This window comes from Oncorhynchus clarkii, chromosome 5 (assembly GCF_045791955.1).
Source record: "Oncorhynchus clarkii lewisi isolate Uvic-CL-2024 chromosome 5, UVic_Ocla_1.0, whole genome shotgun sequence".
NCBI classification, from domain to species: Eukaryota; Metazoa; Chordata; class Actinopteri; order Salmoniformes; family Salmonidae; genus Oncorhynchus; species Oncorhynchus clarkii.
Genome location: NC_092151.1, coordinates 68,679,572 through 68,701,606, shown reverse-complemented (window position 1 = coordinate 68,701,606; position 22,035 = coordinate 68,679,572). Strand labels below are relative to the sequence as shown.

Genomic DNA, 22,035 nt, shown 5'->3' with positions numbered 1-22,035 from the left:
TCTTTCATTATAAATGTTCCACCAAAAAACAATAAACAACTCAACAAATGTAAAGCTAGGAGTGCAACACATGCAACAAACAAAGACAAGATACCACAACAGAAGGTGGGAAAAAGGGCTGCCTAAGCATGATCCCCAATCAGAGACAACGATAGACAGCTGCCTCTGATTGGGAACCATACTCGGCCAAAAAAGAAATATAAACATAGATTTCTCACCCTAGTCCTACCCTGACCTACTAAATAGAGAATTTAAAGGATATCTAAGGTCAGGGCGTGACAATCCCATAATGTTCCTTATCTAGTTGGATCCCTGCTTCAAGACCTACACCCACACAGAGACACACACGTGCGCGCAAACACATACAGGTGTGTCCATGTGGAGTAATACGTTTCTCAAAATCCACATTTAACACAGAAGCCCAATCAAATTACACACACAAAGTATTTTATAAAAATAGTCCAGCCTTGTGATTTTAATGTAATTTTATAGTGGTTGAACTAGCCTCTCCAGAACAAAAGTTCTGTCTTAACTAATGGGACATAAGAAGCTGTGACCAACACTCTATGCTGAGCGGCGCAGGAGCCCATAAAACAGAGTGAGGTAGTGTTTTTGGAAGAACTAGGCCAAGCATCTCTCCACCACCACCCTCCATGGGCCCAGTGGGGGACGAGAAGCCCTCACGCTCATTCTGACATACACACAATGGTGTAAGCTAATAACACAGGGAGAATACGAGACCGCCAATATTTCTCTCTCTCTAAGAACATCATCAAATAGAACATCAAATAGAACATCAAATATCATCTTTGATACAGTATGTGGTAAGTACTCTCTATCATTGAGTATTCAAACTACCTAACATCATGTAGTTGGTAGAATTGACTGTGTTCATATACAGAAATCCTCCCTGTACTCCATTTGACTTATACATCAAATGAAATGTTATTTGTCACATGCGCAGAGTACAACAGGCGTACCGTGAAATGCTTATGGGCCCTTTCCCAACAACGCAGAGTTAAAAGGTAAGACAAATTTGCAAAAAACAAAACAGGAAATAGTAACACAAAATAACGAGAGGACACAAGGAGTACCGGTATCAAGTCACCTGTACATACAGTTTACAATAATATGGCATTGCCAGGGTCCTAGATCTACAAACACTCCTGATGTAATCTCCTTCAATATTGTTGGAGAGGAAGTTTGGATATAGCAGTTATTTTGGTTCGGAATTCCAGATACGTCCAAAAGAGCACGTTTCCCATTGACACTCAGGAAAAGGGCAGCCGTGCAAGAAAACAATAAAAGGATGTGTCAGAAAGGTCCATTTATCTCCCAATAACAAACCTCACCTAGTGGTGAATATCAAATTAAAGCGAAGCCAACACTGCCTCCAAAACCAACACTAGATTGAAGAGATGTCATAACATGGAAGGCTACAATACATATACAGCTACCGTAGGAAAATAAAACCATGTATGTTGCCAGGTATGTTCCTGACAGTATGTTCCTAGGAGGCAAAGGGGGAGGCGGGCATGGGGGCCAGACCAAACCAAAGGTATGTTGTCATGAGGGTTTGATTACAAGGGGCAAGGTTTAGGGAGACAATGGGAGTCTGGTTGTGTTTGAGCCCTTTGAAAGTTGAATGATCCCCAGCTGTGTAATAATCTGGACTTCAGGTGGAGAGAATACCAACCAACCTAATGGAAAGATAGGGCTGAAAATAGGGACTTTGATCATACATTTTATGCTAACATTCATATGGTAACTTGTCCTAGGAACAGAACTAATGGATGTCATTATGGTGCTAAGAGCTGAAAGGATATCAAAGGAAGTTATGTCAAGGCCATGTGACGGTCATTATGGTTTCAGTCATACATTCAGGACATTAAGATGGATTCCCCATTCTCTTATTAACAATCAAATACTTCTTGGAATTTCCGCCCTGGCAGTTACAGAAATTGCTGTTGTCTTTTACTTTGTTCAGACTAAATATAATTTTAGCAGAAAGACCTTTAGATCCAGACAGTCCAGGATCAACAAAAAGGGAAACAGATCCTCACTTGAATGTACCAAAACAATTTCATTACATTTCAATCTTTAAATCCACATACAGTGCATTTCCGAAAGTATTCAGACCCCTTGACTTTTTCCACATTTTGTTATGTTACAGCCATATTCTAAAATGGATTTAATTTGTTAAAATCCTGAGCAATCGACACACAATACCCCATAATGACAAAGAGAAATTCAGAAATACCTTATTTACATGAGTATACAGACCCTTTGCTATGAGACTCAAAATTGATCTCAGGTGCATCCTGTTTCCATGAATTATCATTGAGATGTTTCTACAACTTGATTGGGGTCCAGCTGTGGTAAATTCAATTGATTGGACATGATTTGGAAAGGCACACACCTGTCTATAAGGTCCCACAGTTGACAGTGCATGTCAGAGCAAAAACCAATCCATGAGGTCGAAGGAATGGTCCATAGAGCTCCGAGACAGGATTGTGTCGAGGCACAGATCTTGGTAAGGGTACCAAAACATTTCTGCAGCATTGAAGATCTCCTAGAACACAGTGGCCTCCATCATTCGAAATGGAATAAGTTTGGAACCACCAAGACTCTTCCTAGAGTTGGCCGCCCAGCCAAACTGAGCAATCGGGGGAGAAGGGCCTTGGTCATTGAGGTGACCAAGAACCTAATGTTCACTCTGACAGAGCTTTAGAGTTCCGTTGTGGAGATGGGAGAACCTTCCAGAAGGACAATCATCTCTGCAGCCTCCATCTATAACAACACAGGGAGAGACCCAGATACGGACACCGGAGGCAGATAGTTAGAGTCTCTGATATTTATTAAAAAACAAGGTGCAGGCAAGAGGCAGGTCGAGGACAGTCAGAAGTTCATAAACCAGGTCTAGAAGGTACAGGGCGGCAGGCAGGCTCGGGGTCAGGGCAGGTTGAATGGTCAGGCAGGCAGGTACTGTGTCAGGGCAGGTTGAATGGTCAGGCAGGCAGGTACAGTGTCAGGGCAGGCTGAATGGTCAGGCAGGCAGGTACAGTGTCAGGGCAGGCTGAATGGTCAGGCAGGCAGGTACAGTGTCAGGGCAGGTTGAATGGTCAGGCAGGCAGGTACAGTGTCAGGGCAGGCTGAATGGTCAGGCAGGCAGGTACAGTGTCAGGGCAGGCTGAATGGTCAGGCAGGCAGGTACAGTGTCAGGGCAGGCTGAATGGTCAGGCAGGCAGGTACAGTGTCAGGGCAGGCTGAATGGTCAGGCAGGCAGGTACAGTGTCAGGGCAGGTTGAATGGTCAGGCAGGCAGGTACAGTGTCAGGGCAGGCTGAATGGTCAGGCAGGCAGGTACAGTGTCAGGGCAGGCTGAATGGTCAGTCAGGCAGGTACAGTGTCAGGGCAGGCTGAATGGTCAGGCAGGCAGGTACAGTGTCAGGGCAGGTTGAATGGTCAGGCAGGCAGGTACAGTGTCAGGGCAGGCTGAATGGTCAGTCAGGCAGGTACAGTGTCAGGGCAGGCTGAATGGTCAGGCAGGCAGGCAGGCAGGTACAGTGTCAGGGCAGGCTGAATGGTCAGGCAGGCAGGTACAGTGTCAGGGCAGGCTGAATGGTCAGGCAGGCAGGTACAGTGTCAGGGCAGGCTGAATGGTCAGGCAGGCAGGTACAGTGTCAGGGCAGGCTGAATGGTCAGGCAGGCAGGTGCAGTGTCAGGGCAGGTTGGATGGTCAGGCAGGCAGGTACAGTGTCAGGGCAGGCAAATAGTCAGAACCTGGAGGACTAGGAAAACAGAGACTATCAAAAACACGCTAGTTGACTTGACAAGACGAACTGGCGACAGACAGAAGACACCGGGATAAATACATAGGGAATAATGGGACCAAATGGGAGACACCTGTTCGGGGTGGAGACAAACACAAGACAGGTGAAACAGATCAGGGTGTGACATCACCAATCAGGCCTTATGGTAGAGTGGCCAGACGGAAGCCACTCCTCAGTAAAAGGCACATGACAGCCCGCTTGGAGTTTGCCAAAAGGCACCTAACGACTCTCAGACCATAAGAAACAAGATTCTCTGGTCTGATGAAAACAAGATTGAACTCTTTGGCCTGAATGCCAAGCATCATGTCTGGAGGAAACCTGGCACCATCTCTACGTTGAAGCATGGTGATGGCAGCATCATGCTGTGGGGATGTTTTTCAGCAGGGGGGACTGGGAGACTAGCCAGGATCACGGGAAAGATGAACAGAGCAAAGTACAGAGAGATCCTTGATGAAAACCTGCTCCAGTTCTCAGGACCTCAGACTGGGATGAAGGTTCACCTTCCAACAGGACAGCGACCCCAAGCACACAGCCAAGACAATGCAGAAGTGGCTTCGGGACAAGTCTCTGAATGTCCTTGAGTGGCCCAGCTGGAGCCCGGACTTGAACCCAATCTAACATCTCTGGAGAGACCTGAAAATAGCTGTGCAGCGATGGTCCCCATCCAACCTCACAGAGCTTGAAAGGATCTGCAGAGAAGAATGGGACAAACTCCCCAAATACAGCGTCATTCCCAAATGTAGCGTCATTCCCAAGAAGACTCAAGGCTGTAATCTCTGCCAAAGGTTCTTCAACAAAGTACTGAGTAAAGGGTCTGAATACTTATGTAAATGTGATATTTCGGTAAACATTTCTAAAAACCAGTGTTTGCTTTGTCATTATGGGGTATTGTGTGTAGATTGATTAGGGGAAAAAACAAATGAATTCATTTTAGAATAACGCTTTAATGTAACAAAATGTTGAAAAAGTCAAGGGGTCTGAATACTTTCAGAATGCACTGTATTTTCAAGGCTCAAAAGCTAACTGTACACTACATGGAGAAGTGACTGTTTGGCAAATGCTGTGCATTCCATTCTCAGGATAATCACACATAAGAGAGGGTGCATGTCTACACATTATGTGTCAGAGTGAGTAGGCTGAGCATGCATGCACATACATAGACAAACACACACACACACACACACACACACACTATAAAAAGACAGGCACTGAGGGTTTGTGGGACCTTGTAAGGTTTTACATAAACTGCTATCAACGGCTTCTGGGTAGGTTATTTTGTGACATCATTCAACTTTGAGGCATACTGTCAGCTAGTCTTTTTTCACACATTTAAAACAGTCAGACAGGACAGCTTTATCCAACCATAGACACACGCTGATTCAGATTTTGGAATAAAAACCTGGAGCTATTTTTTTCTGCTGTCATTGCCACTTCTCCACAGAAGGAGACAATCGAAATGGTGCATGCTTGCATGTTATAAGACATGTCTACTCAGTATTCTTTCAAAGGTGGTTGTGATGTGGAGCTTTTCTATTCTGTACAATGAAAGCCATTTGACATGCAGATAGGAAAGCAACCTGAAATACACTATCTGAGAAGGTGACAACTGCCTATTCCTAAATGCATCAGTCTAATATTATAAGGAAAGTCACACCACAGATAGCAGCTGCAGACCAATGAAAATTCACCAAAGCATTAACATATAGCAGGGCCTTAGCAGATCTACATCAATCATCTACCTGACAGATCCCCACTTGTCTTTTCCTAATAGCACTGACTTTGCTGATAACTACTTTATTGAAGTAAAATGTTCTTACTACAACTGTGATATGTGGTTGTCTCATCTAGCTATCTTAAGATGAATGCACTGCACTAAGGATAAGAGTGTCTCCTAAATGACTCAAATAAAACGTCAAATGGCAGGTGGATGAAGCGAGGGAGAGGAACTGAGGAGGAGGGTGAGAGGGAAGAGAGGGAGGACATACTTCTGGCTGACCACCCGCACGCCGGACACTGCGAAGGGATGGTCTGGTACCGCGGAGAGCCGTCCATCATCCCACCACAGCAGAGCATCTAAATATCTGCACCAGTCATCCCTAATATAGAGTCTGAGTGTGTGTGTTTGTATGCAAGAGGTGGCTTTCCTGCACAGCAGCCTGTGTAGTTCCTTCCTACTCAGTGCCTAGTATAGCCAAGGTCAGCCCAGACTTCAGCTCAGGGAGACAGTAGGGAGACAGGGACAGACAGAACTCTGAGTGGCTACCAGATTGTCACTCTCCTCCCAGGCTTAGAGCTCCTGAATCCCCCCCGGTCTGCTATTCATGTCCCCTGGACACTCTTCTCTTACAGTGCCTTGCATCTGATAGCCCGGTCTCTCAGAGCAGCACAACTCTAACACACACACACATACTGCATACAGTACACACACATCAGGTCCCCTGCCAGCCTCTACCACCTCAATTATTTCTCTTCAGTCCAGGGAGGCAGTGAGCTGCTGCCTCTGACCTCTGCCTAGGTCTCTTACCTCCACGTACCTCTCTTTGTCAGGCACATGCAACAGAGAATAATCACAAACCCTTCTTAGCTAACCCCTATCTAAGCTCAGGTGACTTCACACTCAGGTGAGAATCTAAAAGTGAAATGCACCATCACTGTGAAGCACAACATGGAAACATAGAAGCAATGGAAACTGAAAAAGAACTCTGTCATACATTCCAATGTGAATTTATAGGGCATTTTGAACTACTAGCTCTATTCGTAACAAGGTTCCCACAAGGTGTTTACAGGGTAATCACCGTCCTCTCTGTTAGGTCACATTGCTGAACGTCTTCAGCCTGTAAGCACACAGAACTCCTTACTCAAGACGTCACAAGGAAACACCACTCAATCACCAGCCCCTACCTACTGCTATCTACTGAGCAGGCTTCTCCAGTACCACAACTAGCATACATCACATCTGTTTCACTCCACTCATAGGCAAAATAACCACAGACCTGTATGAGTATCAAACACACAGAAAATGTCCATGAAGGGTTAAAGTAGATAATCCAGTCACTTACACATAACTGAGCCCATGGTGAGGTCTTCCTGTCTGGACCAGACCGACAGTCCTGCCCTGAGGACTCCAGCTGTGGTATGGAGAGCCGCGCAGAGCAGATTCCTTACTGTGTGTGTTTCTGTGAGTGTGTGGGTGCATGTGTATGTGTTCTGTCAGGGCTCTTGCCAGCAGTCTGAGTTGAAGTCTTGTGACCAGTGGAGCTCAGGAGACTGCCATGGCTTACACCAATCTCCTCAACAATGTCCTGAGGCACTGGGGGCTTCCCTTTCCTCCCCCACCCTGCCCAACATTCAGCCGTTGTGCTGTGTGGCCACCGTGCGTCAGGAACCCACCACCGCTTTTCCTCCTTCTGGCTGTAGCTCATTCACTGGCCTGGCCTTGTCTCGGAAGCACTTTCTCACCCCTCCCTCCCAAGACACTCTCAGTGGACAAGGGTATGTATCACATGAGAATAAACGCACAAGAATATTATCAGTAATACTCAGTCATACTGTATCTAAGTTACACCCATGGGCATGGCAGTCATTTGTTTGATTATTTGTTTATTCAGATCCTCATTAGCTTTTGCAGAAGCAGCAGCTACTCTTCCTGGGGTTCACAAAAAAAAAAAAAAAAAACAGCAACAAAACACTCATACACTGATAGACAAGGAGAGTCACACAAATGTAAAATACAACAATATACAAACAATACAACAACACAAATGATGTGTGTGTTGGAGTGTGTCTGTGTGTGCATGTGTTTGTGTGTCCCCTCACATTTAGGGGGCTAAGTTTGTAGAACTGCTATTTGCAAAAAAAGAAGCAGAAATCCTACTACTCCAATATCACTTTTTTACACCACACAGCATACTGTAACAACTGAAGAGGCAAAGGAGATACCAACCATTACATCAACATGTGTCCTTTTAGTGTCCAAGCAAAGACCAATATGTGTGATACTGGAGCCTTGATGTTTGTCACAGGAAATTGTAACCAGTGGGCTTCCTGTCTTTAAAGAGACATAACACACAGGTCTGTATCTTAAAGCTTACCTTTCCACTGGCTAATAAACATACATTACTCTCACTAGCTAATATTAATACACTAGTCTATTCAGGGAGCAGTTTATTGACATGATAGGCCTTTTTTAGCATTAGTGTTTACCTCTGCATGCCCCAACAATACACATTAACAACAAGCTGTCACAGCTCAAGCATCCCTTACAGCGCACATATCACGTTTTGCATATAAGGTAAAGAAGTGAAATGTCCCACCTTTCTTTTTAGATGACTTTGAGATAAGTCTCCACAGCCTATGTTCAGATAGTTGGTCTCTCAAGCTGAGAGAATGGCAGGATCCAGACTCCTATTCCCAAGTGGTGTCGAGGTGGAGCGATTACTTCATGTGAGTAGAACTATCCTTAGTTCAGTTCAACAGTATGACTTGAATCCCTATATTGACAGTATCTATATTATAAACTACTATGCTAGCGAAACAGCATGAAAGACTACAAAAGCAGCAACTCCTGCAAGCATATTATAACAACATTTGCACTGTTTGTTTTTCAACTTAAGGGCAAGGAGTCAATTCCATCATATGACAACACCATGTGGCTCTGTCAGCAGAAGGAGGTATGACCTTTACCATTGGGACATGTGCTCTAAAAACAGAAAAACAGGAACAAGATGCTGGCATATAAGAAATCTGGATCTGGAGATTACACTTCCCATTTCCATGTCCTCTGCAGCCCTCCCTGAACCATGACCTATTCAGTTCTGAAGCCTGATCAGCCGGCCAGCCCTTACCATCACCCATGGTTGACATCAACGAATCACAGGGCTATGCGCCTGCACTATAAGCCTGCAGTGCCTGGGTCCAATGTTTGCAGTAAGGCCACATTATACTAGTGCCACTGGCATCTGGCAGTCACTCCTCCTTCCAGAAAACAAACACACACACACACACACAAGGATGGTGAGGATTAGTACTGTATATGTGAGCTCTGACCAGTAGTCAAGAGGTCCAGGGTCACACACACTGAGTCAGATAACCACATGTAACCGGTGTGAAATGACTAGCTAGTCAGCGGGGTGTGTGCGCTAATAGCGTTTCAATCGGTGACGTCACTCGCTCTGAGACCTTGAAGTAGTTGTTTCCCTTGCTCAGCAAGGGTCGCAGCTTTTGTGGAGCGATAGGTAATGATGCTTTGAGGGTGTCAGTTGTTGATGTGTGCAGAGGGTCCCTGGTTCGGGCCTAGGTAGGGGCGAAGCTGTTACACACACACAGTGTCTTTTATCTCTTGGTCCTCTTCACAAGTAGTACATGACTAAATTACAACCGAGTCCGTCAAGTCCAAATAGCATATATTTACCTTCCATTTGTTGATTTATCTGACAGGAACAACCCTACCCAGTCTGAAAAAACATTAAGTTAAAATATGTGAAAACATCATGAAAAAAGATAGCTTCAGCACCATTCAATAATAAATGAGCAGTATGTTGTCCCACATTCAGAGCTGTTGTAAACATCTGGTCTATTATCTGATGTATAAATTATTAGTGCTGTGAACCTCAGTTACCAGGGCAGGAGCAGAGCATCAAATCTCTCAATCATGAGAGGCACTGAGGATAGGAAATCGATCCAAAGATCAGGTCTTCTGTGACTGAACACAATATACTGCAGCCCCTTGTGAGATAGATTAAGGTTCTAAACATCTGCAGTGTTATTCTCTACAATGAATCGACACAGTGGCCTTGAGAGGTAATTATTCTCAAAAACAATGCCCTGTGGGGGGGTGAGCAAACCTTGCTGCAAACCATCCTACCCACATTCAGAGAGTGGAGGGTCATGGGGTCAAGGTCACAGAAGGAGAATGGGGAGTAGTCATCCCAAGTACTCCCTCTGTGTGTCCTAGGCTGACCTAGTAAGACTCCTCTCTTCCCACTACGTGCCATCTGGTTTCCCAAGCATTCTGTGGGGCTTGACCTCATTTGGTTTGAGCTGATCTGAGGGGCCACCCTGAGCCCTCTAGAACTCGAGTAGTTACACTAGAGTCAGAAATTAGGCCAGACTCTCAAATATATGTTCATATCTTATGGCTCAGTGGACTATTGTTCCATTGTGAACACAAGTCAAATGCTGGCCAAAGCCCAAAGGGGACTGTGCGAGAAAAAAAAAAAAAATTTCCAAAGGATGTCGAGAGCCCATTTCACGTAAAGCAGGGACAAATAGGAAGCAGTGTGAATACAACCTACGTCATAAAAACAAGGTTGTCCTGGCTGGGTAAACCCAGAGCCCAGAGCTGTCTGGGGTTATGTCACCAGGGATATTGATGGCTGGAACCCCTATCTGACCTAAAGAGGTTCAAAGATGTTGACGACCTATGACTGATACAAAATACAAACAGCCTATTATGTGTCTGCAGATTCTATGCACTTGTGCCAATGTGTAACATTGCAATTTTGTTTAAATCAAATCGACTAATAATACAATCTTGAATCACTACAAACATTAAATCGTAAATGCACATAATCTAAAATCCAAACACGGAGATAAAGTTGACGGCATTGTTGTGAGGGGATATGATTTCAGAGGTGAGAGGTAAGGAAGGAAGACATCTGCTCAAGCCGTTTGAGATGATGAACACCAGGGCTGCTGTTCCAACAGGAGAGAGGATGACCCTTTGACCTTCCCATTGTTTACCTCTCTGCGTATGGGACAGTTTTTTATAGATCTGAATTGTGTCTCATTCTGTGCCAAGGCTTATGAATGTACTATCAGTATCACAGAATAACATGGCACCAGGCCCTCATGGTGGCATCTGGTATTGATTTTAGAGAATAGCACTGACCCTTTGGCTGCTAAGCCAATGAGGGATGGGCACATAAATAAAGGGAGGGACAAAACAAGGCTGATTTCTATTTATCTATCTATGATAACCTGCACAAACCAACATTGCAGATGTCCATAGAGTTTCAATAGATTCATGGCTTACTGTAAGAGGATATAACTACCACAGTGCCATAGTTACAACAAAATGATTGACAGACAAGTTAGCCAACATTTATGGTGAGAGAAACCATAAACATGCTCACACAAAATACACAACGTCTAGGATAGAGGCCTGTGTTGTAGAGCCAGCAGAACATGTACATTGTCACGCCACTTAACACTTATCAGTGAAAATTATGCTTGAAACTAAATGCCTTCGGAAACCATATATTGTAGTTATTACTCTGACATTTGAATGTGTTTTCCAGCCTTGGTGCCTGTCAGCTGCAAGCTGTGTCTATATTCTGTGCTCATGTTTGGAAGTGGTTGTATTTTCTTTTTCTATAGGCCTATAGACTGTTTCATTTCCCTGTGTTAACCACATACTGTATATGGAGCCAGCCATGAGTGGCCAGACAATACTAATCCTCTTAGTTCAATTAGCAACGGGTGACTGATGCCACACATTTCCATTCTTCTACTGTGCTAAATAGTACAGTGTGCAAAATTAGGGTTACTGCTACAGTGGGCCAAATTCTTTGCACACAATGAGGTTAAGAATTCAACCAGTAATACTGAGTTTATATTTTCCTGTATGGAAATGTAATTCTTCCTATTAGAGATCCTTGGGGTGTGTTATGGAGGATTTCCCAGTACACAGGAAGCATTGTGCTACTGTAATTCCTCTGTTGCTATAGAGGCAACAAACCATAACATACTTTTGCCTGACCTTAACTTCCTGAAAAGGATTTGAAGGTTCATTTCAATTAGGTCATGTATTTCCCTCTAAATATAATTTGCTTGGGAGAGCTGTGACTGCAGACAAATACTACGGTCTGAATTCTAATCATTACAATAATTCTGTTTGAAACATCATTTGATATCATGAATCATTCATAAAATCCATACGACGTTACCGTAAATTACGCAGCCTTCACTTTCTGGCAACTATGATGTCACCTGCCACCAATGAGAGCTCAGATAAGGCTTGAATCTCTCTCTTTCTCTCTCCCTGTGAGTCATGGAGCCTGTTACAAGGTTTTAATTGCAATAATACCTCTGAGGTAGTGCTGCCGACATCAGCTGCCAAGCTCACCATTTCCCACTCATGGCTTAAAATGTCAAGTATGTGATTGAAGCTGCACAGTTTTACATCCCTTACAGATAAACAGAGGGGTGTGTCGTTGATCTTAAATAAATCAATGGAGAATAAATGCCAGTAGCAGAATAACATTACTGTCATCAGTGTCTTGTGTAGCAAGTCAATCATCTTCTGTAAAGAGAAGCTTATTATGAACCTTTTATATAGGACACTTTGGGGATACAGTATTTAGGTCAGATTGGTATAATAACATACAGTTGAAGTCGGAAGTTTACATACACTTAGGTTGGAGTCATTAAAACTCGTTTTTCAACCACTCTACAAATTTCTAATTAACAAACTATAATTTTGGCAAGTCGGTTAGGACATCTACAGCATGGCAGGGTAGCCTAGTGGTTAGAGCGTTGGACTAGTATACTAGCAACCGAAGGGTTGCAAGTTCAAATCCCCGAGCTGAACAGGCAGTTAACCCACTGTTCCTAGGCCGTCATTGAAAATAAGAATTTGTTCTTAACGGACTTGCCTAGTAAAATAAATAAATAAAAAATGTTTCCAACGATTGTTTACAGACAGATTATTTCACTTAGAATTCACTGTATCACAATTCCAGTGGGTCAGAAGTTTACATACACTAACTTTACCCTGCCTTTAAACAGCTTGGAAAATTCCAGAAAATGATGTCATGGCTTTAGAAGCTTCTGATAGGCTAATTTACATTATTTGAGTCAATTGGAGGTGTACCTGTGGATGTATTTCAAGGCCTACCTTCAAAGTGCCTCTTTGCTTGACATCATGGGAAAATCAAAAGAAATCAGCCAAGACCTCAGAAAAACAATTGTAGACCTCCACAAGTCTGGTTCATCCTTGGGAGCAATTTCCAAACGTCTGAAGGTACCACGTTCATCTGTACAAACAATAGTACGCAAGTATAAACACCATGGGACCACGCAGCCATCATACCGCTCAGGAAGGAGACGCGTTCTGTCTCCTAGAGATGAACGTACTTTGGTGCGAAAAGTGCAAATCAATCCCAGAACAGAACAAACCCACTGGGAATGTGATGAAAGAAGTAAAAGCTGAAATAAATCATTCTCTCTCTTATTATTCTGACATTTCACATTCTTAAAATAAAGTGGTGATCCTAACTGACCTAAGACAGGGAATTTTTACTTGGATTAAATGTCAGAAATTGTGAAAAACTGAGTTTAAATGTATTTGGCTAAGGTGTATGTAAACTTCCGACTTCAACTGTATTATCACGACAGCGATCTATAACGCTCAACATATAACATGACACTGACGATAATTGGGGGTCTCTGATAAATTGGGGGCGTGAGAGATGCAAGCAGTAACACAGGGGAGGCTGCTTCCATAAATCAATAGGGCCTGATGCACACAAGCCTGGCAATCTCAGTTTCTATGGTAACTGCCTGCATGGTCCCCTCCCCCATGGATGGCTGCTGACTGCCTGCCTCACTAGAGCCATGATAGAAGACACTCCGTAACAATCTCCAGCGTGGCACAATAACCTACTTCCTCTGTCCAGCCCGGAAGACCCGGATGTAGAATGTGGAATGGTGGTCAACAAGAGGAATTGAGAGAGGGGGAAAAAGGAATCTAAAGAGATTTATATTAGGTTTTCTGTTTTCTGTGGCTAATAACATATACTTTCATTAAATAGCTAATGAAACCAGTAAATACAGTATATCTATCTTCATGATGATATACATATTAACTCTTAAATGTGGTTATAGTGATTTACAATTAAATTCATAATAAGAATGGGATGGGATTATCAGATAATGGAAAATCCTTTTCAATATAGGAGCATAGGACCACAAGCATTTCGCTACATCACAAGCATTTCGCTACATCACAAGCATTTCGCTACACTACAAGCATTTCTCTACACCACAACAATTTCGCTACATCACAAGCATTTCGCTACATCACAAGCATTTCGCTACATCACAAGCATTTCGCTACATCACAAGCATTTCGCTACACTACAAGCATTTCGCTGCACTACAAGCATTTCGCTACATCACAAGCATTTCGCTACATCACAAGCATTTCGCTACATCACAAGCATTTCGCTACATCACAAGCATTTCGCTACATCACAAGCATTTCGCTACACCACATGCATTTCGCTACACGCACATTAACATCTGCTAACCATGTGTACGTGACAAATCAAATTTGATTTCTCTGTGATTTGATTTGACAACCACACTCTGTGACAACTAGTTAGTACACCAGCATAGTATGAGAAGTCTGACTGGTGTGAGGAACATGACATGTTCATTATGAAACTATACAAAAATAAAATATAAATCCACATACCAGATCCCACTAGATATAACCACATACTTCATGGTCATTTGTGTAACGTTGACTATGACCTTGAACTAACTATGTAAATTGCAGCTATAATGATCAGCCCAAATCTGACATTTCTACCAGTTTAGACCATACATTTACACATGTATCTCTACTATAAAGCAATTCCATATCTGAGCATTTCTAAGGATACTGCCTGGAATAGGGAGACCATCCAGGGAGCAGCTGCTGGGTATCACCTCCCTGCTCCCTCTCTCTCTCCCTGGTACATACCCCTTCCCTCCCCACAACCCTCAGTGTGGCTGATGGCTGATGGAGGGATGAAGCCCGGACACTCACCGACATGTGTGATGAAACAGCCCACACGCTGCTGGAACTCCTGCAGAGACATCTCCTCCTCTCTTAGCCAGCAGAGCATCTCAGGGTGTGTGCAGCTTCGGCTCTCCTCTCTCCCCTCCTCTGCTCTACTCTCCACCACTCTCCTTCGTCAATCCGCTCCCTCACCGGAGGCTGAAGGACCCTTCACACACAAAGCACAGTGCCACTCCCAGTCTGAAAGCACCTCAGAGATGATGTGAGAGAAGGGAAGTAGGGAAGTAACTTCAGGGTCTGCGGATACCTCTAACTAACACAAAAAATATATATTTTCCTCAAAAAGTACAATACAATTTAGCATAGTATGTGGATGTGTCATTAATAATGGATGGATACACACACGCTAACTGGGTGAGCCAATCAGGAGAGGCTAACGCTGCTTTCAGGCTGATGCTCGGCTTGCTGTAATAAAGGCTGAGTCAGACACCAGGAAGCAAATCAGGGAGCAGCTACCTGCCTTGGGGAGATAGGGGGCTAATGGATTCCATAACACAAAACCTGGAGCTGTAGAGCCACTGGAATGGAGCTACAGTACCACTTGGGCTATGATGAAAATGTTGCTTCTAAAAAAATCTGCTTAATCTAAATGGCAGACAATATCAAATAACATCATATACATTTAAAATATAATATTGTAAGTATAGGATTTCATTTTCAAGTATACATTTTAATAATGGAAATATGTAGGCTGAAATAGGCTGTTAGCATACAGAAACTAAATATGTAGATCAGGGATTCTCAACTAGTTTTTTCACAAATATTTTTTACTAATATGAACAACTTTGGAAATATATATTTTGATAGACCAAAGTATCAGCTATCACACCATATAAGGGAACAACCTACTATTTCTAGATTTGTTTCATAAAATGCACCTAACTGGATTTATGTCAACTCAGTAAGACATTTCATTTTTACATTTATTGTCCAACAAGTTTTTAAAGGCTTTGATTGTTTAAGTCTAACATTAGATTATTGAACTATATAATACAAATATTTTTGGGGTTTTGTTTTATAGCATTAGGAACACCTGCTTTTTACATGGCATAGATAGACTGATCAGGTGAATCCAGGTGAAAGATATAATCCCTTACTCACTAGTTAAATCCACTTCAATCAGGGAGAAAGAAGTAGGTTAAAGAAGGATTTTTAAGCCTTGAGACAATTGAGACATGGATTATGTATGTGTACCATTCAGAGGGTGAATGAGCAAGACAAAAAATGTAAATGCCTTTGAACGGGGTATGGTAGTAGGTACCAGGTGCACTGGTTTGAATGTGTCAAGAACTGAAACGCTGCTGGCTTTTTCACGAATGGTCCACCACCCAAAGGACATCCAGCCAACTTGACACAACTGTGGGAAGCATTGGAATCAACATGGGTCAGCATCCCTGTGGAACTCTTTTGACACCTTGTAGAGTCCATGCCCCGACAAAATGAGGCTGTTCTGATGGCAAAAGGGTGGTGCAACTCAATATTAGGAACGTGTACCTAATGTTTTGTACACTCAGGGCTAATTCTATTTGCATTTTGGTAAGTTCTTCTAGATTCAGAATATATATTTTTTTTAAACATTTATAAAGCAAACATCATCCCTTAGGTATAGCACAGCAAATACTTCAATAGTTTAAGCATGTGTTGCAGAACATTGCTTAAATTGTTTTTCAGAATATTGACAAATAAATTGTATATTAAGGGGGTTAGCCATCAGTGGCAGATTTGACGAGCCACACAAAATATGAAACATGATCCATTTGAAAATCCCCAATATAAACATAACCATTCTATTAGATCTTCCAGTACTCTGACGGAGTTGACGTTAGACAAAAACGGAGTTAACAAAAATTGCATTATCCTTCATTCAAGTGGTATAAAAAGTATACATGTTGTTTTTGCTCAGTTGCTTTATGACTCTAAAATGTACATAAAAACAAACATATTTGAACCTAAATTCATATTCTATCCATCAGATAGATGGAGTTGACAGTTTATGGTTGTGACCATAGTGATTTAGAATTACAGTGCATTCAGAAAGTATTCAGATCCCTTGACTTTTTCCACATTTTGTTAGATTACAGCTTTATTCTAAAATGGATTTTAAAAATCCTCATCAATCTACACACAATACCTAATAATGGCAAAGAGAAAACAGGTTTTTAGCCATTTTCACAAATGTATTAAAGATTTTTTTTAAAAATAGAAATACCTTATTTACATATGTATTCAGACCCTTTGCTATGAGACTCGAAATTGAGCCCAGGGGCATCCTGTTTAATTTGATCATACTTGATATGTTTCTACAATGTGATTGGAGTCCAGCTGTGGTAAATTCAATTGATTGGACATGATTTGGAAAGGCACATACCTGTCTATATAAGGTCCCACAGTTGACAGTGCATGTCAGAGCAAAACCCAAGCCATGAGGTCAAAGGAATTGTCCATAGAGCTCCGAGACAGGATTGTGTCGAGGCACAGATCTGGGGAAGGGTACCAAAACATTTCTGAAGCATTGAAGGTCCCCAAGAACACAGTGGCCTCCATCATTCTTAAATGGAAGAAGTTTGGAACCACCAAGACTCTTCCTAGAGCTGGCCGCCAGGCCAAACTGAGCAATCGGGGGAGAAGAGCCTTGGTCATGGAGGTGACCAAAAAGCCGATGGTCACTCTGACAGAACTCCAGAGTTTCTCTGTGGAGATGGGAGAATCTTCCAGAAAGACATCCATCTCTACAGCACTCCCCCAATCAGGTCTTTATGGTAGAGTGGCCAGGTGGAAGCCACTCCCCTGGAAAAGACACATGACAGCCTGCTTGGAGTTTGCCAAAAGGTACCTAAAGGACACTCAGACCACGAGAAATAAGATTCTCTGGTCTGATGAAATCAAGATTGAAGTCTTTGGCCTGAATACCAAGCGTCACGTCTGGAGGAAACCTGGCACTCTTTCTACGGTGAAGCATGGCAGTGGCAGCATTAGGCTGTGGAGATGTTCAGGGGCAGGGACTGATAGACTAGGCAGGTTTGAGGGAAAGATGAATGGAGCAAAGTACAGAGAGATCCTTGATGAAAAACATCTATGGAAAGACCTGAAAGTAGCTGTGCAACGACACTCCCGATCCAAACTGACAGATCTTGAGAGAGTCTGTACAGAAGAATGTGAGAAACTCCCCAAATACAGGTGTGCCAAGCTTGTAGCGTCATACCCAAAGACCCGAAGACTTGTAATTGCTGCCAAAGGTGCTTCAACAAAGTACTGAGTAAAGGGTCTGAATACTTATCTAAATGTGATATTTCCATTTTTTTTTTTTTTTCATAATTTTGCAAACATTTGTGAAACCTGTTTTTGCTTTGTCATTATGGGGTATTGCATATAGATTGATGAAAATAATTTAATACATTTTAGAATAAGGCTGTAACGTAACAAAATGTGGAAAAGGTCAAGGGTTCTGAATACTTTCAGAATGCACTGTAATCTATCAAAAGTAGAGAGCTTTACAGACCATGAGCAGTCTTATTGCACTACATGTAATGTGGACATGTATAACGGTTCCTTATGGTATAGCCGAATCTGCTCATTCCTGATTCATTCGGGATTTTTTTACAAATCTTTACCAAATCGCAGGCCATATTTGTTTTATGAATCACAGCTTTGAGATAAATATAATACAGTTCATATTCATTATATCATTTTTTTTGAGAGATTGAAATTTGCTCCTGACAAGGACATTTCCATCCGACATAGAAATGTATAAAATTCCCAAAACAAATATTTTCCCTGGGATTCTCTGCCTCTAACCCTATTACAGGGGCTGAGTCACTGGCTTACTGGGGCTCTCTCATACCGTCCCTGGAGGGGTGCGTCACCTGAGTGGGTTGATTCACTGATGTGGTCATCCTGTCTGGGTTGGCGCCCCCCCCCCTTGGGTTGTGCCGTGGCGGAGATCTTTGTGGGCTATAATCAGCCTTGTCTCAGGATGGTAAGTTGGTGGTTGAAGATATCCCTCTAGTGGTGTGGGGGCTGTGCTTTGGCAAAGTGGGTGGGGTTATATCCTTCCTGTTTGGCCCTGTCTGGGGGTGTCCTCGGATGGGGCCACAGTGTCTCCTGACCCCTCCTATCTCAGCCTCCAGTATTTATGCTGCAGTAGTTTATGTGTCGGGGGGCTAGGGTCAGTTTGTTATACAGTGCCTTGCGAAAGTATTCGGCCCCCTTGAACTTTGCGACCTTTTGCCACATTTCAGGCTTCAAACATAAAGATATAAAACTGTATTTTGTTGTGAAGAATCAACAACAAGTGGGACACAATCATGAAGTGGAACGACATTTATTGGATATTTCAAACTTTTTTAACAAATCAAAAACTGAAAAATTGGGCGTGCAAAATTATTCAGCCCCCTTAAGTTAATACTTTGTAGCGCCACCTTTTGCTGCGATTACAGCTGTAAGTCGCTTGGGGTATGTCTCTATCAGTTTTGCACATCGAGAGACTGACATTTTTTCCCATTCCTCCTTGCAAAACAGCTCGAGCTCAGTGAGGTTGGATGGAGAGCATTTGTGAACAGCAGTTTTCAGTTCTTTCCACAGATTCTCGATTGGATTCAGGTCTGGACTTTGACTTGGCCATTCTAACACCTGGATATGTTTATTTTTGAACCATTCCATTGTAGATTTTGCTTTATGTTTTGGATCATTGTCTTGTTGGAAGACAAATCTCCGTCCCAGTCTCAGGTCTTTTGCAGACTCCATCAGGTTTTCTTCCAGAATGGTCCTGTATTTGGCTCCATCCATCTTCCCATCAATTTTAACCATCTTCCCTGTCCCTGCTGAAGAAAAGCAGGCCCAAACCATGATGCTGCCACCACCATGTTTGACAGTGGGGATGGTGTGTTCAGGGTGATGAGCTGTGTTGCTTTTACGCCAAACATAACGTTTTGCATTGTTGCCAAAAAGTTCAATTTTGGTTTCATCTGACCAGAGCACCTTCTTCCACATGTTTGGTGTGTCTCCCAGGTGGCTTGTGGCAAACTTTAAAAGACACTTTTTATGGATATCTTTAAGAAATGGCTTTCTTCTTGCCACTCTTCCATAAAGGCCAGATTTGTGCAATATACGACTGATTGTTGTCCTATGGACAGAGTCTCCCACCTCAGCTGTAGATCTCTGCAGTTCATCCAGAGTGATCATGGGCCTCTTGGCTGCATCTCTGATCAGTCTTCTCCTTGTATGAGCTGAAAGTTTAGAGGGACGGCCAGGTCTTGGTAGATTTGCAGTGTTCTGATACTCCTTCCATTTCAATATTATCGCTTGCACAGTGCTCCTTGGGAGGTTTAAAGCTTGGGAAATCTTTTTGTATCCAAATCCGGCTTTAAACTTCTTCACAACAGTATCTCGGACCTGCCTGGTGTGTTCCTTGTTCTTCATGATGCTCTCTGCGCTTTTAACGGACCTCTGAGACTATCACAGTGCAGGTGCATTGATACGGACACTTGATTACACACAGGTGGATTGTATTTATCATCATTAGTCATTTAGGTCAACATTGGCTCATTCAGAGATCCTCACTGAACTTCTGGAGAGAGTTTGCTGCACTGAAAGTAAAGGGGCTGAATAATTTTGCACGCCCAATTTTTCAGTTTTTGATTTGTTAAAAAAGTTTGAAATATCCAATAAATGTTGTTCCACTTCATGATTGTGTCCCACTTGTTGTTGATTTATATCTTTATGTTTGAAGCCTGAAATGTGGCAAAAGGTCGCAAAGTTCAAGGGGTCCGAATACTTTCGCAAGGCACTGTATCTGGAGTACTTCTCCTGTCCTATTCGGTGTCCTGTGTGAATTTAAGTGTGCTCTCTCTAATTCTCTCTTTCTCTCTCGGAGGAGGACCTGAGCCCTAGACCATGCCCCAGGACTACCTGACATGATGACTCCTTGCTGTCCCCAGTCCACCTGGCCGTGCTGCTGCTCCAGTTTCAACTGTTCTGCCTTATTATTATTCGACCATGCTGGTCATTTATGAACATTTGAACATCTTGGCCATGTTCTGTTATAATCTCCACCCGGCACAGCCAGAAGAGGACTGGTCACCCCACATAGCCATAGTTTTGGCCTTTCTAGGGAGTTTTTCTTAGCCACCGTGCTTCTACACCTGCATTGCTTGCTGTTTGGGGTTTTAGGCTGGGTTTCTGTACAGCACTTTGAGATATCAGCTGATGTATGAAGGGCTATATAAATAAATTTGATTTGATTTGATAAAATTCCCCTAAATGTAATTTTTAAGCTAAAATAATGCAACAAAAATAAAACAGGTAATTAAACTATCTTTTGCATTAGCTTGATCGTAGTTTAACTCAATTGTGGTGGTGTAGCTAACTATTGGAACTACTCACTGGGCAAAAACAGTTTGAATCAACTTTAGCTAAGTAAACAACATTTTTCTTTAGGGTAGCTATGGTGTAGCTTAACTCCTTCCATTGTGAAGTAACATGGTAGCTTGGTAACCTATATTTTCAAAGTAGCTTCCCCATCACTGGCTGTATTAATACAGATAGTGTAATGTCATGCAAGAAAGCATGATTCAATACAATAAGGTCAACCCATCCCTCTACTACTCTGTCCCACATTTTGATGAAAGCAAACATGCAAGCCAAGAGCATTATCTTCTTACCACACGTCGTTGCCCTTGGGACCGTGGCGATAGGAGACGAGCATCGAGCAGCCGCCCCATAGACATCTGCGCCCCTAATGTCACTCCCATAGAAATAGAAATGGTCACTCCATTACCCCAGGCGACAATCATGAATAACTGACAGCTGGTCGTGACTGTTGATGAGGCATACAAAATGAAAATGTGTAAGGGATATTCAACGAGTGGCTATGCGTTCTATGGAAAATAATGTTGAAGGACGTCAAAGGTGTTTTCCATGACGATGTAATAACTGAGTTGAAATTACCTTCCAAGGAGTTGCGTTATTTTCCAGAGAAAGCATTGAGCCCCGAGTTGATCATTATCCCTTTTATACCATGGCTATAATTCAACACATTTGCCACTATAAATTTGTTCATTCATTTGCCTGTAGAAATGTGTTCAACATCTGAAGTAGCTAGCAAGTTTAATAGATAGCTACAATAGTTGATGTGGTAATCAAACAGACTTGCTATTTTAGCCAACCAAACCATCAGTCCTAGCTTTCTATTGTGATAATCGAATTCAACAATACCAATCATGTTTTCAACTCGACTTTTGCTTTTAAAACATGTAAGTATGAATTAAAGACAAATTCTACCGTGCCGATATACCGTGTCATAAGAAAATGATGCACGCTCTAGAATGCCCTTCAAGCCAATAAGAAACGAGTATTAAAC

The 22,035-nt window shown here is 42.7% G+C and overlaps 1 protein-coding gene across 4 annotated transcripts in view; it reads right to left on the bottom strand.

The window, feature by feature from the left end:
• LOC139409289 (guanine nucleotide exchange factor DBS-like) overlaps positions 1-14,836 on the bottom strand; it is a 109,865-nt gene extending 95,029 nt beyond the window's left edge. For 2 of the 4 annotated variants that reach the window (XM_071154213.1, XM_071154214.1), the window contains exon 1: positions 14,646-14,836. In XM_071154213.1, coding sequence (XP_071010314.1) covers positions 14,646-14,724 — 79 coding nt within the window. In that variant the 5' untranslated portion in view covers positions 14,725-14,836. Of the gene's footprint in view, positions 1-6,891; positions 7,242-14,645 lie in introns of those variants that run through there. The other 2 variants (XM_071154216.1, XM_071154215.1) reach the window with 2 other exon arrangements.
• Between the last annotated feature and the right edge of the window lie 7,199 nt (positions 14,837-22,035).